The following is a 26,760-nucleotide window of genomic DNA, read 5'->3' on the forward strand; positions in this document are numbered from 1 at the left end:
ATACAATTTTATAATATTTAATTACCAATTAATAAATAATTAACAATTATAAAATTAACTTAACAATGATTTTTAATTCATTATTACTTAATTAAATTTAAATTAGTTCCCACCATATTCCCCTATAAACACACAACGCGTAACAGAACACATTTATCAATTAATGAATTATTTAAAATTAATTACCAATTAATTAAAATTTATTACCAATTAATAAAAAATAATGTATGCTTCCTACTAATTAATAATTATTTCAACATAATGAAATTACTTCTCACCCTATTCCCCTATAAACCCATAACCCGCGACAGAACATATTTATCAATTAATCAATTAATTTAAAATAATTACCAAATTATTTAAATGTAATTACCAAATAATTTAAATTAATGTATGATTCCTAATAATTAATAATTATTTCAACATTATTAAATTACTTCCCACCTTATTTCTATAAAACCATAAACCGCTACATAGCATATTTTTCAATTAACCAATTATTAAAAAGAATTATAAAATAATTCTCAATTAATTAATTAATAATTCCTAATACTTAATAATTAATTTAACATAATTAAATTACTTCCCACCCTATTCCCCTATAAACCCATAACCCGCTACAGAACATATTTATCAATTAATCAATTAATTAAAATTAATTAAAAATATTTTTCAATTAAGTAATTAATAATTCCTAATTAATAATTAATTTAACATAATTAAATTACTTCCCACCCTATTCCCCTATAAACCCACAACCCGCTACAGTACTAAAAGACAACATTTAATTAAATTACATTAAAAATGAATTATAAAACATAATAAATACAATATAATATACACTAAATGTATTTAAATTTCGATATTAGTAACCTCGAAATTATTTACTTCGATATTACTGACATCGATATTTAAAACTTCGATATTACTAATATCGATATTAAGAGTGTCGATATTACTTACCTTCTATATTATGACCCTTCGATATTTAAACTTCGCTATAATTGTATATCGAAATTTAAAACTCGATATTTTGTCTGTGTACCCTGCAGTATGTTGCTGGAGGGGGGGCCTACTGTTTCACGGAGCATGTCTTGCTGTCTGGAGGCTCTGTTGACACGCATGGCCCTGACTGGCTCTCCCCAGGGCCCTTCTTATTGCACTGGCAGTGGTGTTCCATGCCCTGGGCATTCGGAAGGGCATAGGGCCAAGGGGGGATATAAGGCTGCTCCCCCAAGGCAGCACCATGTCCACGGCTGAGCAGGGGAGCAGCAGAAGACCGGAAATTCCTACCTGAAGCAGATCACGGAAGTGAGGCCCAAGCCCAGGAATAGTCGCAGCGGAGGCCCAAAAACGCGGCGACTGGGACGCCACGGCCCAGCCAGGCACGCGGCAGGGCAAGAGGCCGGCATCCGGTGAACGGCGGAGCTCACCCCGAACAGGCTCGCGGACAGGGGACGAGGACCAAGAGGCAGCGTCCAAGGGTGCGCCGGAGCAGAGTGAAACCGCCGGCGGAAGGACAAGCGGGGACAGCACCGGAGCCCACCCGGCAGTGTTCAAAGCCTCGGCAGCACACCCCCCCCGAGCGATATTTCTGCAGTAAGTGGGGCCGCGACTCGGAGGAAACACGAAACCCCCAGAGTCGGCCAGGGGAACTCGATGGAGGGCCCCGACCGGAACAGGAAGCCTTGTCCTGAACCTCGCAGCTGAGAGCGCGATGGGCGGGGCGAGTACGGCCCGGGTGCGCGGCTGGAGGCAACGCGCCCAAAAGCTTCTACCGGACAGCGCTGGCAGCAGGGCAGGAGCAACTGCGGGCGGCGTAGCGCATGCTGAACTAGCGCGGAGCACAACGGAGCGCAGGCGGGGCTCGAGGTAGCCAGAGCACACCACACCACCCGGGCCACCAACATTGGGGCAGTGCGCACGCAGCGCTACGGCTGAACGGGGCACGAAGCGGAGGACGGGCATCACGGCCCGAGGACACGTTGGTGCATTGCTCGGCCGCAGCACCCCGCCAGAAGGGTACAGCTTGGTGCAGGGAATAACGGCAGCACCCAGCAGTATAACACAACACAGAAGGTGAACAGGCCCACGCAGGGCAGGGCAGGCAGCGGGCAGCAAGGAGCTAAAAGGGAACACCTGCCCAACACCTCAAAAAAATGTAAGCAAGCCCAGGCAGGACCGAACAGCCGGCAAGCGGCGAGGTGCAAAGGGAGGCAACATGGCGAGACGGGGAAGAGGAAAGCGGCAACAGGAGGACCTTGACGATCTCCTGCGGAGAGTCAGAGAAGCATCGGCGGTCCACGGGAGGAGCTGGCTGGAACCGCACCTATTGGACAACGGGGGCAAAGGGCCCAGCAGCCAGCCACCACCAGGCAAGAGGCAAAGGAAGTTCCCAGCCAAGCTCGCGGAAGATGCGGCACGCAGGACAGCAGCCCCAAAGACGGCCCGGCCACCCAGACCTTACACGGCGGTGGCGGGACCGGACAAGAGGCTTGTGGACACACTAGCAGCAGCCCCGAAGAAGGCCCGGCCTCCTAGACCTTCCACGGCGGCGGCGGCGGCGGGACCTGACAAGAGGGTCGTGGAAACACCAGCAGCGGCTGAGCATTTGAGCGCAATAGTTGCAGAATGTATTAAGGCAATGACACCAATGTTCCTAAATGCAAACCCGCGGGGTGCTGCAGCAGGGTGTAGGCAGACACAAACAAGGGTGACAGAGGTGGAGGAGGTCACAGATGAGGAGGAAGATGCAGCAGGGTTACCATGGCACCTAATAGATCCGGGGTGGGCACGCAGGGTGGCCTTACAAGGCCACGGGCCCCCCCAAGATGGGGCAGTAGGGGAGTCACCAATGGCAGCATGGGGGGCAGGGGGCATCGGTAACCAGCCCACCCCGGCTGCAGAAGGGTATGCGCGACCATCCCCAGGGCCCGCCCCGCTAACCACAAGAGCCACAGGGCTGGCTAGCCTAATACCCATCACGGTAAAGGAAAGAATATGGAGAAAGGAGTTCATAGATATATTCTCGCGGTTGGAAATACAGTTAGAGGGGTTGGATCTGACTACATGCGACAAGAAAGAGGAGGACAGGAAAGAAAGGCGCAGGGAAAGGAAAGAGAGAAACTTCGTCAACTGGCTGGACGCATTTTGAATTATGGCATGCATAATCGTAGGGAAATTCCCGCGCTGCGCGGCGGACCTGTGGCTATACGAGTCAAGCATACACAACGCGCAAAGGCAGTTTCCTGGTGAGGCGTGGTTAGAGTACGATAAAGGTTTTAGGTTGAAAATGCAGACCCACCCAGAAATGGAGTGGAATGAAGAGGACGTGTCAGGGTTCATACATAAAATGATGGTTGTTAAGGAAGCCAAGACATGGTACGGCAGAAGCGGGCACGCCAACAAGGGGAGGGGCAAACCATTTCAGAGGCACAGGCAGTATGGCACAGGTAAACCCACACAACACACCAGGTCACCCGCGATTTGCTGGAAATTTGAAACAAACGAATGCACATACGGGGCAGCATGCAGATTCCAACACTCATGCACGACATGCGGGGGAGGCCACCCAGCGGCGGGATGCCGACACCGAAAAGAGCAGAAGGTGACAGAAAGGACAACAAGAAATGAGGGGTGGAGCACTGGGGCCCCGGGGAAACAATGGGACTCCAGAAGTGCGCATTAGCAAGCTCCCCCATCAGAACAATGGAACTGACGAGGCTGGCTAACAGGTACCACAGGAAGGTAGACGCAGCAATTCTAGTGCGGGTTTTAGCGAATGCTTTCCCATCCCTTTCCAGGGTCCCCTCCCAACAGGCAGCAAGACAAACATGAAATCCACTACAATGCAGCCTGGGGTAGTCACCAAGAAGATTGAGAAGGAGAAGAGATTAGGGAGGATAGAGGGCCCCCTACCTCCAGAGCTGACAAAAGGGCTGGTAATCTCCCCGCTAGGGATAGTTCCCAAGAAGGAGGAGGGGCAATACCGCCTCATCCACCACCTCTCATTCCCGGAAGGATCTTCGGTGAACGATGGCATCAGCTCAGACATCTGCTCTGTTAGCTACGCCGCAGTGGAGGACGCCATAGATCTAGTGCGGGCGACAGGGAGGGGGACCCTGATGGCAAAAGCGGACGATGGGGGCAAACTCCACTATTTGGACAACTTTTTATTTACGGGCCCAGCAGAATTCACCGAGTGCGCGAGCACTTTGGCGGCATTCATGGGTCTAGCAGAAGTGCTAGGGATCCCCCAGTCAAATGGAAAAACTGAAGGGCCAGCCACCACCATCACCTTTTCAGGGATAGAGCTGGATTCCAGGACGGGCACATCCAGGCTCCCGGCCGACAAGATAGCAGATTTCAGGAAGTATATCAGAGAGCTACGCGGCAGGGAGAAGGCAACACTGAGGGAGCTACAGGGGCTGATAGGCAAGCTGAACTTTGCAACCAGAGTTATACCTGCGGGCAAGGTATTCGCCAGGCGATTGATGCAGTTAACACGGGGACTCACCAAAAGACACCACCTCGTCAGGTTGAGCACAGAAGTCCGGAAGGACTTGAGCATGTGGGACTCCTTCCTGAGGGACTTTAACGGCACGCTCATTTGGCAGGAGGGATGGCTAGACAACCAACAGATCGAGCTAGACACGGACGCATCAGGCAGCACAGGCTTTGGGGCCATCCTGGGAGGCAGGTGGTGCACAAAAGCATGGCCCAGTAGTTGGTACAAACAGGGCATCACCAAGAACATCACATTCCTTGAGCTATTTCCCATAATAGTGGCCATGACGGTATGGGCGGAGCAACTCCAGAACTTGAAACTAACTCTGTGGTCCGACAATAAAGGGGTGTGCAGGCGATTAACAAGGGGTCTGCCAGGTGCCCAGACACGCTGCGGCTAATGCGTAGGTTGGTTGCATTACAGCTAGAAAGAAACATGGAGGTGCGGGCACGCCACATTGCAGGGGTGGAGAACGAGGTGGCAGATGCTCTATCCAGGCAGCAGACAGCGCGGTTCAGGTAGCTGGCACCCAAGGCGGAGCAGTACATGACCCCATTTCCGGAGCACCTTTGGAAACTGGCAGGGCGGACCTGAGGGAATTGGTGCAACAGGCACTCACTCCCACAGCGGCCAGGAGGTACAAAAAGTACCTGGAAACAGTCATGAGGGTGGGTGAGATCACATCATTAGTGGACATGAGCGCAACACGCAGGGCAGCGGAACACTTCATTCAATGGGCATTCCGGGTGGGAAAATCCAGGTCATGGGCCCAGGCCCATTTAGGTGCGGTGGCACATTTCGCAAGGATAGAGACTGGCCAGAACCCCGTGGCATCCCATTACATCAAGGCAACAATGAAGGGGTGAAAGAGGAAGGAAGGCCCGAGGAAGGACACAAGACACCCCATTGACTTCACATGACTGCGAGTGCTTCTCGGCGCCCTAGGGGGAACAGTCTCCGACCAATTCGAGCTGGCGCTTTTTCAGGCGGCCTTCGCCACCGCCTTCCTTGGGGCTTTCCGCATCAGCGAGTTGGTAGCCCCCACAAGGTGGGGGGCAGCAGAGAGATGCATACCGGCAAGGGACGGGGTGGAGATTGTGCTAAGATGGTCAAATACCGACCAAACAGGGAAAGGTACCAAGATTAGATTTCAGTGCATCAAAGACCAAGGCTGCTGCGCAGTTTGCTGCTTAATGGCTGTCATGGCAGTACGCCCGGCAGGGGAAGGCCCCTTATTTAGGCACAGGGATGGCACGCAGCTAAGCAGGTTCCAATTCACGTCTGTCATGCGCAACGCACTGGGCAAAGCAGGGCTGCGCCCGGCGGCCTTCGGGTCCCACTCATTCCGGATAGGGGCGGACACGACGGCGGCAATGCTCGGGATGGCCGAAGCAGGCATCAAGGAAGTGGGACGATGGAGGTCACGGGCCTACAAGACATATGTGAGACCACAGTTGCTATGACCAGGGCCAAGCGACCGGGACCGGGCCGCACAATGAGTGACATTGTTTCCTTCCTTTAACAGGACGGAGACCGCGCCTGGTATGGGTGGTGGGGCACTCATTTATCTCCCAAATGCAGAGCTGGTGGCGGGACGGGGGATGCAAGGCAAAAGGAGCACCAGCGGACACGTGCATCTGGTGGTTCGGCAGGCCGGGAATGAAATGGGAACAGCTTGCAGCGGCACTCGAGGAGCTGAGGGCGGACGCGGCTTTGCACCAGGACGTCCTGATAATACACCTGGGGGGGCAACGACTTGGCACAGCTAGGGAGGCGGGCGCTCCTCCACAGTGTGCAGAGAGACCTGACGGAGAAAGCCAGGTCATTCCGGGGATCAACAATCGTGTGGTCGGAGGTGATCGGCCGGCAAGTCTGGCGCGGGGCAGAGTCACAGAAAGCGGTGGATTCCCGCAAGAAACTGAACATGGCAGTGAGTAAATTTTGCAGGGTAAACGGCCTGGCGTTCGTCAGGCATGGGCTCATCCACACCGGCCACCCCGAGCTATTCACCAAAGACGGCGTGCACCTGTCGGGCGAGGGAATTGGCCTGTTCTGGAGTAATCTCTGGGGAGCTATGATGCTTGCCGGGTGCAAGTAGAGAGCACACGGCGTAGTCGGAGGGGGAGCCGAAGGGAGACGGGAGCCTCCCGTTCGGCGTGGCGGAGAACTACGCAGATTAGGGTTGGTAATCATGCACACCGGAGGGCGGTGTGCCAGGAAAAGAACACTAACCTTGGGATGCCCCATGGCTGGGAGACCTGGCTAGAAGGCCAGAGGGTAAGACCACTCACCTTCAGATGCCAAACGGCTGGGTGAGGTGGCTTACCGGAAAAGAGGGGTAGCAAAACGGAGACGGAGCTCGCAGCCCAGCCCCTGCCGGATGGCAGGGCACAATCAGAACCGGAAGGTAGGGAGTTAGGGCCTAACTCCAGGGACTGACGCTACCCCTCTCCCCCTTTCAAGGGGAGCACAAATCCAACCAATGGCAAGCAAAGGAACGATCCGCAAGGGTCGAAGAAACTGAACCAAGCAAACACCAAAATGATGTCTAATTTTACTGTTTGTATCACAAAAAATAAAACTGCGGCCAACAAATGACCACAACAAGAGAGAATATGTGTCTGTGGTTATTATGGGGTTGGCAAGATGGGAACACAGTATGATGGTGTAGTGGATGCAAAGAGGGGTGGTGGGGGCAAGTGCGAAGGTTAGAGCAGAGGCTGCCCCCACAAAGGGGGGGCTCGAGAGCTGGCGCCATAACAGTCGCCATGCCCACTCACCCCCACAAGGTCAGTGCAGGTAGCGCGCCAGATTTTGGCACGCTACCAGCACAGGGCAGGAACAGCAGGTAGACCCCCCCCCCCCTCCAGGCAGTAGGTGGGCCAGCGAGCCAATAGGAGGGGGGAGCGCGGTATAATAAACACCTCAATAGGGAAGGGGCATTCGGAAGGGCATAGGGCCAAGGGGGCATATAAGGCTGCTCCCCCAAGGCAGCGCCATGTCCACGGATGAGCAGGGGAGCAGCAGAAGACCGGAAATTCCCACCCACCCACACCCAAGGGACAGCAATGTCACAGGCTGTAGCATAGGGATAAGCGTGGCAGAGAACTACGCGGATTATGGTTGGTAATCATGCACACCGGAGGGCGGTGTGCCAGGAAAAGAACACTAACCTTGGGATACCTCATGGCTGGGAGACCTGGCTAGAAGGCCAGAGGGTAAGACCACTCACCTTCAGATGCCACACGGCTGGGTGAGGTGGCTTACCGGAAAAGGGGGGTAGCAAAACGAAGACGGCGCTCGCAGCCCAGCCCCTGCCGGATGGCAGGGCACAATCGGAACCGGAAGGTAGCGAGTTAGGGCCTAACTCCAGGGACTGACGCTACCCCTCTCCCCCTTTCAAGGGGAGCACAAATCCAACCAAAGGCAAGCAAAGGAATGATCCACAAGAGTCGAAGAGACTGAAACAAGCAAACACCAAAATGATGTCTAATTTTACTGTTTGTATCCCAAAAAATAAAACTGCGGCCAACAAATGACCACAACAAGAGAGAATATGTGTCTGTGGTTATTATGGGGTTGGCATGATGGGAACCCAGTATGATGGTGCAGTGGATGCAAAAAGGGGTGGTGGGGACAAGTGCAAAGGTTATGGGAACGTGGTACTAATTTGGCAAGTACAACTTTAGGTGACTGGGCAGTGATTTTAATCCCCTTAAATCTGCAACACTTTCCTGCAAAGGGCTGCGGAATTCCCCACTACAATTAAAAAAAAACATAATGTCCATTTTCTGAAGGGTTTGAAACGTTTTGCACTGTTTGCTGTTTGTCTAACATCAGGATAAGATGCATTTTGTATTAAATTGAGTGCACCAGTGAGATCGTAAACGGATGTCACCTATTGTTATTTTGCTGGATTGTAAAACGCATTCTGGGGATTACAGAGATAATCCTTCAAATTTGTGTATGGGGAAAGGCAGAAGATCGAATGGCCGGTTTTGACAAGCTGGGAGGAGGAGTTCATTGAAGTCGTCGTTTTAAGGAGAAAGTGGCAGTCCTCAGCATCCTCTTGTATACTGTATCTCTGCTACTCATACATGCTATGCATGATTAACTGAGGAAAAAAAAACTAGTCTAAAACTGTGCAGCATGACCCCTTACACCACTGAATTCATAATGTTGACTCAGCATTTAAAATTAGCAGAGGAAGGGAATGAAACCATATTTGTTTCGCGAAATCCATGGCTGCCCTGTCCAATGGCAGTGATGGTTGGAAGGTTCCACCAGCAGGACTTTATGCCAACCATTACCTTGTATCTTTGCCTAGTGGGATCCTACGTCACCACTGATGGTGGGCCATAGATCAATATGAATCAGCTACCTCGCTGTCTGTAATGAGGGCTGGGAGTCGAACCTTTCTTTTCAGGTACCAACCAGTGCTGGATGCCCATGCTGCTGGGAAATAGGAACAGTGATTTTGAAAATATTTTAGAAGAATGCATTTAGATGTGTTCTCATTCTAATAATGTTCTTCATTGTAGGATTTTTAAACAATTGAAGGGAGGGAGAGGGCTCGTTTTTAATATGCGCGATGTTTGTGCTGTCACAAAATCAAAACAATCTCTTCTCATGAAGGAAAGAAGTCCCTGCCACGAGTGCCATTGTTATGTGTGGCAGTTTAGCACACTAGGTGAGGCCTTTCTCAACGTAGTGCATGAACAGAAACATCAAAACAATATTTCTCTGAATAAATAAACAAGATAAAAGTCCCAAACAAATTTAATGATCGAAAGGACACAAAATGAAGAACATGTAAAGAGGCATCTATAAAAATAAGATTGGGGCGCTTCTTGAGCGAAAAGTTGTCTTTGCAAGCAAAAAAAAAAATTAACTCACTACAGGGTTTATTATAGGTCTCAAAAACAACAATTAGTGGACAGCAGCACATTCAGTTTTTGTGCTTAGATAAGAGAAATTCCTCAAGAGAAAGCGGTAATTCAGGAAGGTTAAATTATGCGAGGAGATCCCTGTGCACAAACATTTACACCTACACCTGAGCATATATTTCTGGATAGATGTTATTCTCAAATAACAGGGATTTATGCCTAGTTGTAGAACTATATCTTTCTTTCTGTACCCCATTATACGAGGGAGTGGAGAAAACTAGCACTCAAAATATGACTGTAAAGGTATTACTTGGCAGAAATCTACCAAACATATTTCTACATAGCCTACACAGAGATCTTGATCTGAAAAATAGCGGGAAGCAGGCATCATCTGAAGGAAATTGCACATACCTGACAATCATCACAAGTGGAAACAGATACATGCAGCCAAAACCTATGGCTCTGCTGTCTTTCCATTGTGATGAAAGGTGTTGCGACGTCAGACTTTAGCTGCTACAAGTGTGTGTCATTTTGTGCGTATGTGTGTGTTTTGAGACATGCAGTATGTTATACTGTGTCTTTAAATTAGTGAATGTGAGATGTGAGATAAGTGTAGGGAATAGGTGTTTCTGCAATTTTTTATGTTATCTGTCCTTTTTCTAAATTGGGTTTTATTTCTTACACATTTTTAAAAAAATTAAACATTTTACATTTTGATTTTGGAGTGTCTGCAAAGTCTTAAGTCAACTGATTATTTTTTTACGTAATTTTATTTCTTTTTGAAGGTGTTTGTAGAGTTTGAAATCTACCAAACATATTTCTACATAGCCTACACAGAGATCTTGATCTGAAAAATAGCGGGAAGCAGGCATCATCTGAAGGAAATTACACATACCTGACAATCATCACAAGTGGAAACAGATACATGCAGCCAACACCTATGACTCTGCTGTCTTTCCATTGTGATGAAAGGTGTTGCGACGTCAGACTTTAGCTACTACAAGTGTGTGTCATTTTGTGTGTATGTGTGTGTTTTGAGACATGCAGTATGTTATACTGTGTCTTTAAATTAGTGAATGTGAGATGTGAGATAAGTGTAGGGAATAGGTGTTTCTGCAATTTTTTATGTTATCTGTCCTTTTTCTAAAATGGGTTTTATTTCTTACACATTTTAAAAAAAATTAAACATTTTACATTTTGATTTTGGAGTGTCTACAAAGTCTTAAGGCAACTGATTATTTTTTTTAATGTAATTTTATTTCTTTTTGAAGGTGTTTGTAGAGTTTGTATAATATGATCTGTATGAGTGTCAGCAATGTGTAAAATTGTTTGACAATTTGTTTTGATTCATTATTTTTATTTATTTTTAGGAGAAGGTCTTTGTGCTTGTGGTGTTACTCCCTGTTTCCATTGTTTTAAATGTGATTCCCTTTGCAGAACCTGTAAGTGACCACATGCGATGTGAGACTTACTCTATGTTCTGTTTGTGGTACAGTTGAGAGTTTTTGGGCTGTTTTACCACTGAATCAGATGCGGATGTAACTATTCTAAATTGAAATTGACTTACACTTATATATGTGTATCTTATATTTGCATATCCCTCCCTGTGCCCCTCATTAATTTTCCATGTTCCTCCCTCTTCATGCTAGATATTTTCTATTTTCCAACTACTTCTGCTTGCCACTCCGATATTTACACTCAATGTGTGAGTAGTTCTACGTGTTCTTGGTGGAGAACTTTGCATATGTGAAATATGAGGGCATTATTATAGATCTACGCTTCAAAGACTTCCCCATAGACAACCTAAGGTTTGAAATTATCTCTCACCATATCAACTCCACATCCAAAGCCAACACCCTTGTAAATAACTTCAGCATTTTTTTTTAAAACTATGTGAACATTCACTGCCCAATTAAAACACACAAATGCAAGCCAAAGTCTTCAGCACCCTGGTATTGTCCTTACTGACAAAAAATGATCAATTCACAGACAGAAAAGACATTAGAAGAAATACAGAACTCTTGAAGACCTTGTGATACTGACCTTCCTACCTAAAACACAAAGACAGCTCATCACAACAGTCAAAGCAAAGTACTGCATCAACAACATCAATAAAGCCACCAAAAGAAGCAGAACATTTTCAAAACTATCAATCCCCAGATTGAAACACATATTCCTCACTTCACAGGAAAGTGCAGTCTTCAAACTCTTCTTTAGTGAAAAAATACAGAAGACCTGACAGCACATCGACAATACCAAGCCTGTGTCATCTCTTTCAACCACCACTTCCCATAGAATCCTGTAATTTACATTCCTCAAAGCCTAATTTCCTGAAGATTTCGCTGACATCCTCAACTCCCTTAAAGCCATTTCTTATGTAGGCAATGTCTTACTCTTGTCCCACATCAAACTTCTCTCTGGATATACCCTTATACCATTGATCACTTATTGTCAATCTCTCCCTTCCTCACTAAAGGCCTTTTCCCAAAAGCTCTCAAGAAAGGCCAGATTGTCCCACTCTCCAACGTTAATCGAATGTCAGGCCATTTGGATTCCCCCTTGACACCAGCCAAACTCTCTAGGAAGACACTGCCAAAAAAACGCAAAGTCTGCCACGAGTCCTATCTTATAAAGAAAGTAAAAAAGTTTCTTCCCGAAAGCGACTTCAGAATGCTGTTCAAGACCTCTGACTCTTGCATCTGGATGGTGGAAATGTCCTGCTCCTTGGCCTCCCAGATTACACACTAGCACAGCTTAAGCAAATTCTGCACACCACAGCATAGGCACAGCACTGCCACTTTTCTTGTAAGCAAGCCCAATATTTCAGGTGATTCTCATCACACCTGCTGCTAGGATACCATAAGACTGCATACTAAGAAGTGTAAAAAAGAAAACAACAAGGCAGCAATCCTTTTATATCTACGCAACCTGGATTTTGAAAAACATCCCTGATTGGTTTTAGATTGCCCTAAATCTGTTCCAATTTAGGAATGAGTTGAAGGTGCACCTCTTCTAAGAATGCTACATCATAATGAAAGAACAGTTCACAATCCATCTACCTCTCCTATCGTTCATTGATGTTATTCTTGTCTTTGACCATGAACAACTGACCACTTCCTTCCGGCTAAGTTTGCACTGCAGAAATACCACATATATACATATGTACGCCCCTACCTTTGTGTATTGCATTTTATGAGTATGTGAAGTAATACTATGGGGTGCTGCTACACATACTCCATAATGCCTGTCTGAAATATTATCAGCATGTTTAAAATTGAATAATGTTTGCAGATGTGTGTGCCCTTTATTATCAGTTATTAGCAATAGCAAGCTTTCTTGTTTTAGAAGTAATTAGATAGAAAAAAAGTGTCTTTAGGGCTACTTTTCCCAGTCACTAGTCCGTAGTTTTCAGTTGTATGCACTCACTTCTTCCCTAATGCTCCAGATGTAGTTTTGAATATTTCATGGAAGTCCTTCTAGACATCATGCTAAGAATAAAAAGTTCCCCACTAACTGCATTATTAGGCCATGTTAAGCTATTGTCCGCGGGAGTCCCACGCCGCAATTAATCTGTTATGGGCTAAACGGCAGGTGTCTCAGCACTGGGGCAGCACTACCATTCTGACGGCGAAGGCATGGATTTGTGATTTGGTATACTGACGTTCCACAAGTGATACATATGCTACATTACTACCGCCAACCTCCAGACCCAAGAACATATGGCAAGCACTGCAAGACTATTTGCTGCTTTTTGCTACTGCTATAGAGCTACACGAGCATGGTTGATGCATACCCCATTGGGTTCCGCGTGACTGAGATTATGTATATGTTCATTTTGATGACTCTGTTGTTTACTTCAACACAGACACTATTGGGATGCCCTTTCAGATGGTGAGGCGGTGTAGTTTCCTGTTCTTCTTCATACTTCATACTTCATCTCATGTTCTCTCTCCACTTATTCTTTCTTTTATGTTGACTTTACTGAGGTGTCATTTATTTAATTTTTAATATGCATTGGCGTGAATTGCTTTCCTCCATTGTATGTGCTGATAACTATTTTGTATTTCTTCGGTCCCTTTTACATCTCCTTTGTGCTATTTCTGTATTGTTTCATTGTTAGAAAAACTTCCTAAATAAAGTTTTTTAAAAGAAGAAAAAAGGCTTTTATCCACTTTCAGCAAAATACTCAGCTAAAAGAACAGTTACAAGTGGCTTGTTCTTCCAGGTAGATGCAACTGTGTTGCTGTTTTTATCTTGGCAGATGAAACTTTCTCTTCTTTTTGGGTATTCCACACCTTTGTAGCATTGATAAGGAATCTGCAGCTTTTCTTAGTGAGGAACTTAACTTTCTTCTCCTTGCAGGTCCACAGGAAGATAGATTCCTTAACCTTCAGCAAGGCTTTAAGGTGTACAGCTTCAGGATGAATTTGTAGGCAAGGTCAACAATCCTTCACCAGCCAGAGGAATTTCTTTCAACAGGATGCCTTATTGAATTTTCTTCTGTCCCAAGTAGCTCTCTGTTATGTGCGGTGTGCAACAGCTTTATCATATGACCTTAGCTATGGTTAGTGAAATCCAGCTAGACACATATTACTCTTCTATTTTTAATTCACCATTATCCAGTTCTCATTTCTGAAAGCGTATTCACTCCTTTAACAAGTTCACAATGCATTCTCTAATTTTCCAAGATGGCAGAACTGAGCTTGCTCTAGAATTCCCCCTCTCCTTTCCTCATGATTATTCCCATTCTCCTTAATCCGTTTCTCTCAGTCTGTGTGAGAAATGTAATTGTTGGTTGGGGGGAAGGGGTGAAACCCTACTCAAGCAACAACCACATTCCTTGTCAGGGTGGACCACACAAAGTCACTAAATGAACTTGTCCTTAGCCCTCTGGTAGTTTGGCACAAAAGCAGTCAGTTAACTGAGAGGCAATGTGCAACGTATGCACCACTTAAACAATAGTAAAGTAAAAACACAACACAAGGAAAATTCCACACCAATTTAGAAAAACGGAGTAAATTCGAATAAATTATTTGATACCACAATAACAAAAATCCAATAAGTAGAACCAGAGTTATTCTTTGTTAAGGTTTTAGGTAAAAATAGAGTTTAAAAGCACAAAGTGCGCCAACTGTGGTTATCTGGACTCACCAGATCACGGCAAAGTCAAAACCTCAGACTGAATGCGGTGGAGCATGAGTCAGATACAGTGGCCAGGATAGGCCCCCTGAGAATTTAACCTTATGTCCTTGATGCAGGGCCTTGCGTCAAGGTGTGTTGTTGTCAAGGTGTGTTGTGCCGTAGGGGTTCCTATGAGGAGATGAGAGGGCTGCGGGGCAAGGTCTGCATTGATTTGCTTCATGCTGCATTGGTTCCATTAAGGAGCTGCAAGGCCTGCGTAGGCTTGCTTTCCACTGCATTGGTTCTAATGGGACCACAGCTGGGCTGGCAGAGAACATGTATTCCGGCTTCCAGGGGTCAAGGACTGGGACTTCACCACTTGGGGGGTTAAGAACACAGCATGCAGAGTCCAGGCTCAGAGTTCAAGGGTTTTGGAGCTTGTTGTGTCCCTTTAGCTCAGGACAGGGGACCAGCCACTGGATTCTCTCTGTTGGTCCTGGGTTCAAGATGCACATCCAGTCCTTCTTCCTAAGGTAGTAGGGCATCAGAGCATTCTCACTCGCGGACCTGGGGCCCACATTGGAGTAGGAGAAGCTTTAGCAGTTTCTGTCTACAGAAGTATCTAGAATGTCATGTCCCCATGCTCTCACACCTCTGTGGACACAGTAGGCCAGCAAAAAAATCCTTTGTATGTGTGCTGCAGCAGCCCCATTGACGTACAAGTGTGGTAGGTGACAGCTCTGCCCCCTCATCAAGCCAGAGATGGTCCATCCTGTCAACATCTAGTAACTTCATTGTGTGCCCATCTGGGAGGAATACACAATGGCCAACTACACCTAGTCATGTGACCCAGGAACGGAATGCAGGCACCAAACGGCCAGGACTAGAAGGTGCCAACTTTTTAAAAGTGGCATTTTCAGAATTGTGGCTTTACCATTAGAGAAGAATTTACATTACAGATCTCAAACACAAAACATGTTTAAAAAGGCCACTTAAGTGGGTGACACAATAGGTGTCCTAGCCCTACGAGTAGAATTTATTTTACAGGTCCTGGATACATGTAGTACCAATTGATTAGAGGGTTGCAAGTAAGTAAAATGGGCCAATTTTCTGTCAGCCAATTTTACCTTGCTTAAAGGAGACACCACACACACTTTAGCTCTTGTTAGCAGTGGTAGAGTACAGAATCCTAAAAGACAACAAAAGCAGGCTCAGGAAACCAGAGGGGTGAAGGTACATTTGGGGATGACCCTGCAGAGAGGGCGAAGTCCAAGAGTCTCCCACTCTCTGTGTCAATTACTCTCTCTCACTTCTTTCTTTCAATATGGTCCCGACGTTCATGCACTGAGGCCCCTAGAAAATCATTGCCAAATTATTCTTGGTACATCTGCCTTCCTACCATAGAGAGAAGGTCTCCTACATGTGTGCAATATCCCATCTCTCCAAGAAAAGATCTATCACAGTGCATAAAGGCAGTCTCATTTGGTCAAGGAGTTTTGAATTCCACAAAAAAAACATTGTTTAGAGAGAACAATGATCATTTGTAGTTTAATTAAGATGAGAAGTGCTTTCAATGTAAAATATTTTGTTTCTCTTTGTTTTTTTTTTACAATGTGTAAATACTAGATGTTTCCTGATGGTACTGCTCAATGGAAAAAAAACCACTCCCACTGCTCATGTTTTGTGTTTTAGACTAAACTCTTAAAAGAATTTCAAAATTGTTGAGAGAAATCGGAGTTTTGTAAAGCAATACAGGTTTGATGAGAACATTGTCATTGTTATAAGATCAACTTGCGCATAAAAACATTCCAAAACAGATACAAAACAAATCTCAGACAAAAAGACATTACCTGTTTTGGAATTCATCCTGAAGTAGCTCCCCTCAGATAAGAGGAAATATGAAAGCTGTCCATTTCTCCCACTATCTTTGTCGACTGCTGAAATTGTGCCAATAACACCTTGAGGAACGGAGCTTTCTTCAACGTTGAAATAATAGGCAGTATGCGTGAATGTGGGAAGATTGTCATTTTCATCCTGCACAGTAATGATTACTGAGGTGGTTGCGTTCTGCTCAGTATCGCTCCCACCACTTTTAGCGATCACCTTAATGCTGTACATTTGTTTAGATTCATAGTCGAGCGGTCTACGGAGAAAAAGCCAGCCCGTGCTCGGGTGAATTCCAAGAACTGCAGAAGCTTCACTTGCTTCTAAAGAGTATGCTATGTTTGAGGATACTTGTGAACCTAGCAAGTGAGCCTGAACCTGGAGAATTCTGGCATCCAATGGGAAGTTCTCACGTATTTCTATGTAGTGAATCAAGTAATCAAAGGCTAATGTACTGCTGTTCTCCTGCTTCTCAACAATGACTGTCAAGTTAAAGAGGGAACTCAGGCGAGGTGTTCCATTGTCTTCAGCCATTATCTGTAGCATATGCTCATACACAAGTGAATCTGCATGCAGGGACCCATTGAGGTACACCACGCCATGGTGTGGATCAATAGAAAATATACTTTGCTTTTCACCAATCAAACTGTAGGTGATGGCACCATTTAATCCACTGTCCACATCTTCAGCATGTGCAATGAACACAGCTGTGCCTGGAGGGGTACTTTGGTGTATTGTTATCATTTCACATTCTTTTGGGAAAAAAGGTGTATTGTCATTGACGTCCATCACTGTAATATTGACCTGGGTGCAGCTGTGGATGGCTGAACTTCCCAACTGTGACTGAACAGTGAGAATCACGACTGGCTGTATTTCATGATCTAGCTGCTTTTTGGTCCTTAGGATACCCAGTTCCTGATCTATGGAAAAACTTCCATTTGGATCTCCAGAGACAACTTTGTAAAATACTGGCCGTAAGGAATCTGGAAACAAGAGAAAGAACATTAGTTAGCGGGTACCTTTGAAAGACAAAGACATTTATGATACTGTGGTTGTTTTTCTTATTTGAAATTCTTTCACATTACATTTTAATCTCTTTCTTTTGCTGTTTTAACCTTCTTGCCATAAAAGTGTTTAGTTCTATCACATAGGGAATTCTCACTGACAATAAACTTATCAGTCAATGACGTAAAAGCCACTATGACTCATGGTAAAAGTTTGACTTCCCTTCATTTACAATTCAATGGTGGTTTTTGCCAAATATCTATGACCTTTTTGATCATGGGTCAAGTTGATCTGTTTGTGGCTAGAAAGGTTTGCTTAAGTGCAGTCAGACATTTATCAAAACATCCCCACGTGGTGTACATCTGGGAATCATAAACAGCTGGAGTTGACATGGAACCTACAAAGACTCGGACAGACACTAAGCTACATAAAGGAATGCACAAATGATTTTTACATTCTACTTTCAGACATATACCATGTTTAATTTTCAGGCATGGCCATCGACACAACAATGGATGTCGTCTGAGTCCCCACACCAGTGCAGCTTGCTTTAAGGACAATGCAATGATTGAACTACCCCTGAGGGTATTATGTGATCAAATCATTCAATACACAGTCCCTTTTTGAGACCTTATTAACGCCACTATGTTTTCTGGAAGTGGGAGCCACAGAGAGGGATATTAACCTGGCTGTCCCACTCCATCCTTCATTTTTTTGGGGTCAATGTGGACCAGTCGTAATATGTGAGAGCTCTTGTACAATTATTAAGGGCGTTGTAAGAAAACAAAGATTAGAAAGTTTATTTGGGTAAAGTCTACCCTGATGTTAGAATGTTTGTATCAATAAAAGTGTAATACAGAAGAACTACTAACATGCACCTATTTCAATCTAAGGTGCCCTTTTCATGGTCCAGGTTGCTGGCATCTGATAGTCAGATGGCTTGCCCTGTAGTGTAGTTCCTATATCCATTATAGGCTCTGCGCATTGAAATAATACACTATAGTTTTGACATAGGGTGCCGCCCGCAAGCCGTCGCTTTGTGGATGTCCTGAAGCTTCTTAATCCCTGTGCCTGCCTGCCCTCTTTTTATTGGCTCTTGCCTTCGAGGAATTGCCTGGACGCATCAAACTTGTGCTGATTTGGGCGACTCACAGAGGAAGAACACCGTGGGTGGGACTGCGAGGACCAACCTGCACAGCTCCTCCATCACCGCTGCAGCTGGGGCCTCTTCCCACCCACCTCCTTCCAGCAGCCTCATAACGGCTAGAGCCACCCGCTCCGCGGGGGCCGCTCGCAAGCCGTCGCTTTGTGGACGTCCTGCCGCTTCTTAATCCCTGTGCCTGCCCTCTTTTGATTGACTCTTGCCTTCGAGGATTTGCCTGGACGCATCGAACTTGTGCTGATTTGGGCGACTCACAGAGGAAGAACACCGCGGGTGGGACTGCGAGGACCAGCCTGCACAGCGCCCCCAACAAAGCTAAAGCCAAAGCCCCGGGAAATCCAAAACCTGCCTAAAACCCAACCTCCCGAATCTCCCTCAACAAATTGTACAGTATAGGATATAGAACACCTAGTTAGATCCCTACTTCTCCCGATATTAGAAAGGGTAAAAAGACTCGGCGACCAATTGAACACCCTAGTGGTAAAAATACCCTAAATTCAAAACTTTTAAAAGGTCTGGTAGCCTATAATTTGAATACTAAGACTAGCGGGCATCAATTGACAAATAAGGTCATTACAAAAGACACCTCATCCGGTCTCAATAAGTCTATTGGGAAGTCAAACTCAAGTAAAGATACCTTACCCGGTATCAATAAGTCTAGCAGGAAGATTGAGAAAGCAGTTACACACATTAAGCTGACGGGGTCTAGAGAGCCACACACTTTTGCACCTAACACTAAAACATTGGCAACCATTCAATCAGACACTAAGGTTGCCAATACAGATGCGGGGAATGAGATTTTGATGTCAATTTATGATTATGATAAATTTAATAAAGAATCCCATTCATCTGTTTTGGACCGCTCGTATCTGTCATTGAGGAAAGGACCACCCCCGCATTGGTTAGACAAACCCCATTAACTGACGCCACTCTGAAGAACCACTTACACCTGATAAAGTTTTAAGAGTTTTATATAGAGTTATTTTGAATGCGATACAATCCACTCAGGATAAAATCTCAAAGTATACAAAATACAAAATCAGTTACAATATCAGCTGCTTAAGCTTCGGTGTGAAGTGGTTCCTTCTGCGTCATCTGCAGTAAGATAAAAAATATCATCAGGTTAATCTGTCCCTACTCTATGCTATGTGACAACCCTACTTCGCAAGTTTCTTCCCTAAAAAGGTGTCAGCAGTTTGACTTCCAAAGAAGTTCAAACTCTCTTTCGCCTCTAAAGGAAATCTTAAGTTTCAGAAGCAGTACCCTATCTGCCTACCCATCCGCTCTCTAAGGGTCCTCGGCCTACTGCTCCCTTGCGCTTCTGATGTCTCAGCGCATCTGCTCAAGGCATCTACCCTTCGCCCTTGCTCTGAGCAATTTGTCCCGCTGTTCCTAATCTCCCAATTGCTACCTCCTCCCCGGGGTGCTGTCCCTAAAATACACAATCACAGTGAGGGTGGAACGCCCCTTGACGCCCACCACGGACTTTCCCCGATGATGTCAACTTCCTGCTTCTTCCATTGGTCCACTCCTTGCGTCGTCCGTTAAGTTGACCCTTCTCCTTTGGATGTCATCTTCATCATCTCATCGTCGACTTTTATTGACTCTTTTCAGATCGAGTAACATATGAATTTAGACAAGGCTTTAACTCTATGTCTCTTAACTTGACCCTGCTAGGTCCTGTGAATGGTCTTGTCAAAACATAGTCCACATTCAAAGTGTCTCTCCTCACGTTCGAGCAATAAGCTCCATCCGGCATTGTCACCTTAAATCTAACAAGTGCTAGACTTCTTGGCTCTCACGTCCACATCAAGCTATTTACGACTTTCACAAGCCCTCTAAATTACATACATTTGACTATGCTCCTGCGAACTCTTGACCAGTTAGGTTACAAACACAAATGACCTAAACTCTTCCAACATTCCTACAAAAGCCCTCTACACAGTATAACCTTTGGCATACATTTATATATTCGTACTTCAGCAAAAGTCCTAGTTATACTTAAATACATTCTACATCAAATATATGTAATACATAGAATACGACTGCATAGAATATAACTTATGCATTCTCCTTGGTTACATTGTCACGTACTTTCTCTACATTACTCCACGTTATATTCTCCACGTTTACGTCTTTCCACGTCATATTTCTCGCCGCTTCTCCAATTTAAAGTTACACATGTACATGAATTCTACTGTGCACGTTCTACATTTCCTAAGCATTTCTACATTACCCATCATGTATACGGGCCTTCTAAATCTAATGCATTTTAACATGTAAATACATTTACATTTCCTATACCACATTGTCACGTTAGTTGGCTTTTATGCTATAATTGCCAACTTTACATTACGATATGCGTTTTATTCCTACGTTTATAACATATACGTCTAGATATGGTTACGATATACTTTGCATTCAAATTGCGCTCTCTCAGTTCCCCCCTTTGATGACTTTTAGGAGTCATCACTAAAAGCAATTTGAATACATCACTTATACCGAACTAGTTACATCAGTTCCTCTTTTTATCGATTCAAGTGTTCTCAGACTTTTATACTGTTGATCTTGTAGAACAGCTAGTCTCCTTTCTTGGTCTCTCATCGATCTTTGTAACTGGTTCGACCTATACCACTTATACAATTTTACTAATCCTAATAATGTAATTATACAAATCAATACTATTAATACAGGCTTTAAAATATACCAAACTATACTTTTGCCTAGATTAGCAAACCAACTTCCAACCTTTCCCACTCCATTTCCTACTTTTTCCCAAACATTTACTTTTGATAAATCTTCAATTTCTTGATGAATCCGTGTAATGTTCTGTATGACTTTCTCAAGTGGCTTTGAATTATCAGGAATATAAGTACAACATTCCTGAACTTTCAAAGCTTTACAAACTCCGCCTTCTTTTGCTAATATCACATCTAAAGCAAGTCTGTTCTGTAAAACCATTGCTCTAATCGACTGCATCTCACCCTCTACTAACATTAATGATCTTGCAGTACTAGCAGACAATCTATCTACGACTGTCGCTAATCTTCTAATCTTAACATCGTTAAGAATCAAACCTAACAATGGAAACATCGCTCCAAATACATCTCCTACTACTTCTGCATCTCTTACTTCCCTTTTCGTTCTCCTCGAAGCCTTTCCTTCTATGATCGCTAAATCCTTTGCATGATATATTTTGGGGAAGACAATTGCCAAGTAACACGAACCATACCAATTGTCTGGAAGTTTTACATAGGCATTTCTCCCACATACAAAATACACATTCGGAATAGCTTGCATCCCTTTCATAAAATCTTTCGTGTAGTACTCTAGTCTAAAAGAGTGCTCGCAACTAACTTCACCTACAAATTCACTCTCATAATACGTTTTGCTTCGAGTTAAACATAACTTTCCTTTCTGTGTTCTATCCAATGCTATTGGACCATTGCTACCTTTCTTTTTATGTGCCTTCTCTTCTTCTGTCCAATCTATTTTCCATTGTCCTGACATTTTTAGAATCTTCTGCCGTCTGCATCGGTCATCTACTTGTGCTATAAACCTTTTCTCTACTTCTGATACTTTGCAAGTCAGATTATTTCTACGTGCATATGATGTATCTAATGTGTCCCAAGGAAGAAAGAATTTAGCTAATCTATCCTCCTTTTTGTAGTAGTCCCACTTATTCATCTGCTTATAATTCGGAACTTCAGGCAGTACCGAATCATAATTTGAAAAGTAGTACTCAAATCCTTCTCTACCATAAAATATACTAAGCAGTAAACTACATGTTATCCCATAAGTCAATGGGAGATGGTGATATCTAATGCCTTCGTCTACAGAAGCCGGCAATTGCATACAAACGTAGCAATCTTTGGCCTCCATGGCATCGATATATTCGTACAATAATTTGGCATATGCATTTGACCTAAAGTTTCCCTGTGACTCGTCTATATGTAATCTACGAGCTTCATCTGCAAGTAACGCCTTTTCACGTGTAACAGTGCTCTCCTCCTTCTTTCCCACAAGAGCAGGTTTCAAGGTCGTTACAATTTTTACATTTGCTATTCCTTTATCATTCTCATGTCCTGTCATGTAAGATATCGTTACTACTATGATTATGAGAAATATCGCTATTGCTATCAGTGTACCTACTATACATCTAGCTTTTCGGTTTGGGTTGCCGTTCTCCATGTTATCAAAACAGCGTACTTCGTTCTCTAGCGAAAATTCTCTTTCCAGTCTTTGGTTGCTTGTTTACTTTCACAGTCTTTAAAGTGCTTTTTATCAACAGGTATCTTTTTCACCACAATGTCTTTTTCTCTTCTTAGCAGCAGACAACCCTAGCCCTTCTCCGTCCTCTAAATGTAATCCCTAATTTTATTCTTCTTTCCACTCGGCGCTAGGTTATCTTCTTGTTTATAACATACGTACAAAAAGTCTTTTATGCATCAACAATTATTTTCGGACCTGCAGCTTTCACAACAATAATCAATAGTTCAAAGCGAATAACTTTTTCTTCTTCTTCTGTCATTTGCTGACCAGCTGTTGGAAACTGTAATCTTTTTAGCACTAGATCTTGAATTTTACTCAAACGTGGGGGTATGGGAAGTGTGAAAGTCAGTAACCCCTCAGTCTCGAGTCCAGGCGCCAACATCCATATCTCCACTGCCACAAATGGATCGAGATCGATTACCTTCACGCTCTTCACTCTCCCAGATTTCTGTCCCCAATACATCTGCTAGATAAGTCCACTCTGGGGTGGCGTACCTTCTGCAGGGCACACGTACCCTTCTCGATCTTCGTGGACTCTCAGTTCCTGAGTCTGTCGTTTCTTCCTCCTGATCCGATTCTTCAGCGATCGGGGCAAGAGTTCTTTCCTTTTTCCTTTCCGAACTTGGCCTTTTCCTTCTCTCCGGCCAACTGGCTTCGTTACTTTCCGTCTTTCCGCTCCTTGTTCCAGGACCCGTCTCTTGGTCACTCCCAGTTTGCTCGATATCTGTGTCGGACTCCCAATTACTTTCTTCCCCTGAGGCGACTTCGGTCCCACTAGTGTCCTGACCTTCGTCGTCCTGTTCCAACACAGTTTCAGCTTCTTCGATCACCTCCACAGCTTGGCTTTCCCCCTCTATGGCTTCTCCGCTTCCCGCCGGATTCTCATCCGAGAGAGGAGCTGTGTCTTCTGGAGGTGTTGGCACTCTTCGGGTGTGTGAGGCATGTATCCAGTTTGGCAGACCTCCACACTTCACTGCGGTATTCGTTACAAGTATGACTTGAAACGGTCCTCGCCAACGCACGTCTAAGCAGTTCTTCCTGACATGCTTCTTCACCAGGACCCAGTCTCCTGGACTCAGGTCGTGGCACAAATCTTGTACTGATGGAACCTCTGCAGCCTGGACCTGGAGGGACACAGAATTAACGGCATCAGATAGTCCCTTGCAGTAGTCCAAGATCAAGTCGTCTGTGATGTTCACTAGCGCTGCAGTCGGAACCGATGGCAATCTCATAGCTCTCCCCATTAGCACTTCATGTGGAGAGAGGCCTGTTCTTCTATCAGGTGTGCTACGTATGCTCATAAGAACTACTGGAAGTGCGTCTGGCCAACTCAGGGATGTCGATGAACAAACTTTAGCCAGTCTGGACTTGATAGTACTGTTAATTTGCTCTACGATCCCTGAAGCTTCTGGTCGATAGCTGCAGTGTAACTTCTGATCGATATTCAAAGCTGAACACAGCATCTTCACCACTTCGCTATTGAAATGAGTTCCTCTGTCCGATTCCAAAGAGGATGGCACCCCAAACCTCGGTATCAACTCTCTAAGTAACAATTTCGCTACTGTAAGTGTATCGCACCTACGTGTAGGGTAAGCCTCAACCCATCTAGAAAATATGCAGACAATCACTAACACGTATCTGAGTCTGTTGCATGGAGGCATTTCTATGAAGTCAATCTGCATCCTATTGAAAGGCCCCCCAGACCTCCCAATGTGACTCAATGTAACTGGTGTTCTCTTACCCACATTTAGTTGCTGACAGATCGTACATCGCTGACACACTGCTTCTGCCGCTACTCTAAACTTGGGATTGAACCACGTTTGTCTGAATACTCTCACCATAGCATCTCTTCCTATGTGTGCTGATCCATGCAATTTCCTTGCCATTGGACTAATGAGTTCATTTGGTAAAACTGCCCTTCCATCGGCAGAAACCCAGAAATTCATCTCACTTTTTTCGCACCCTGCTGTTTCCCAGCCCTTTTTCTCATCATCTGGTGCATTTTCCTGTACTGCTCTCAGTTCATCCCATGTATCCACAGTATCTAACAACATGGTCAATTCAGTCCTTTCCTGGATTCCCCCCACTTTTGCATCAGTGTGAGAATATCCCTGCTCTGCGCAGTAACGCGCTACTTCATCTGCGTATTTGTTTCCTAGTGATACAAAATCCATATTTTTTGTATGTGCTACACATTTGACCACAGCTATGGCCATAGGTTTTTGCAAAGCCTCTAACAGTAGTTTCACGAATTCTCCATTCCTAATAGGAGAACCCGAGGAGGTCATGTAACCTCTTTGAGACCATAACTGCCCGTAATCATGAACTACGCCGAAACCATACTGGCTATCGGTGTATATAGTGACTCGAAGTCTGTCGCCTGCTAGGCAAGCACGAGTCAAAGCCACAATTTCAGCTACCTGTGCGGAGTGTACTCCTTCCAGGCAAGCGGCTTCTATAACTCTGGTAATCGTGCATACTGCATAAGCTGCTCTCAGCTGACCGAAATCGTTTCTTACGCATGAACCATCAACAAAGAAAATTTCGTCTGGGTCTGTCAATGGCTCATCTACGATATCAGGTCTCGGTTTGGTACATAGTTCAGTCACATCGAGGCAGTCATGCTCTGTACAATTTTCATCTTCCACTTCATTCGGAAGTGGCATCAAGGTTGCAGGATTCAAGACAGAGCATCTCTTTAGGGTCACATTCTCGGCAGCCAGTATGACCTGCTCGTAGCGTGTGAGCCTGCTATTCGTCAGATGCTGAGTCTTAGTCCTAGTCATTAACAGTTCTACAGAATGTGGTACATACACTTCTAACTGATGTCCCATAACTACGCTTTCAGATCGTTCAATGCTGACACCCGTTGCAGCTACGGATTTGAGACATCCGGGCAACGCTGCGGCTACTGGATCTAATGTAGCCGAAAAGTACACCACTGGCCTGCGCGCATCTCCATGGACCTGTGCTAATACCGCTAAAGCGCATCCCTCTCTCTCGCAGCAGTAAAGCAAAAAAGGTTTAGTGTAATCTGGCATTCCTAAAGCCGGGGCACGACATAAGTCCTCCCTCAGCTGTAAAAACGCCATCAAACAATCTTTATCCCATGGTACCGGATCACTCACTCCCTTGTGCGTCAGTTGTAATAACGGTTTTGCCTTCAGTGAGAAGTTGGCTATCCACTGTCGACAGTAACCGACCATGCCTAGAAACATCCTGACTTCTCTTTGTGTCGTAGGCGCGTTCATTTTCATAATCGCCTCTATTCTGTCTGGAGACACCTTCCGCTTTCCCTTTTCAATCCTGTGGCCCAAGTATTGCACCTCAGTCTTACAATATTGCAATTTACTTGGAGACACCTTGTGTCCGTTCTCGGCCAAGTGATTTAACAAGGTGATGGTGTCTTCTCTGCAAGCTTCCTCAGTTTCTGACGCAACTAGGAGGTCGTCTATGTACTGGACCAGAACTGAACTCTTGGGCAGTACTAGACTCTCAAGATTTCGTTTCAATAACTGGTTAAAGATCGACGGGCTTTCTGTATACCCCTGAGGGATACGACACCATGTTAAGACGCGATCTTCCAGCTTGAAAGCGAAAAGATACTGGCTCTCTTCGTCTAACGGTATCGAAAAGAAAGCCTGGCACAAATCTATCACGGTAAACCATTCAGCTTGGAACGGTATCTGAAACAATATCACTGATGGATTCGGTACCACTGGACAACATGAAACAACAATGTTATTAATCTTTCGAAGATCCTGCACTATTCTGTATTTTCCACTAGGTTTCTGCAAACCCATGATCGGGGAGTTACATGGACTACCCACGATCTCCTTCAGTATTCCCTGCTTAATCATGGATTCGATCACAGGCTTGATCCCTGCAATCGTCTCTGGCGTTAGCTTATACTGTGGTGTTCT

General features: G+C 45.0%; 1 protein-coding gene across 1 annotated transcript in view; it reads right to left on the reverse strand.

The window, feature by feature from the left end:
* Positions 1-26,760, reverse strand: part of DCHS2 (dachsous cadherin-related 2) — a 932,357-nt gene that overhangs the window by 381,559 nt on the left and 524,038 nt on the right. The window contains exon 6 of the mRNA XM_086962326.1: positions 16,365-17,381. Within this exon, the coding sequence (XP_086818452.1) occupies positions 16,365-17,381 (1,017 nt within the window). The remainder of the gene's footprint in view (positions 1-16,364; positions 17,382-26,760) is intronic.

Source organism: Lissotriton vulgaris, chromosome 3_1, assembly GCF_964263255.1.
Source record: "Lissotriton vulgaris chromosome 3_1, aLisVul1.2, whole genome shotgun sequence".
NCBI lineage: Eukaryota > Metazoa > Chordata > Amphibia > Caudata > Salamandridae > Lissotriton > Lissotriton vulgaris.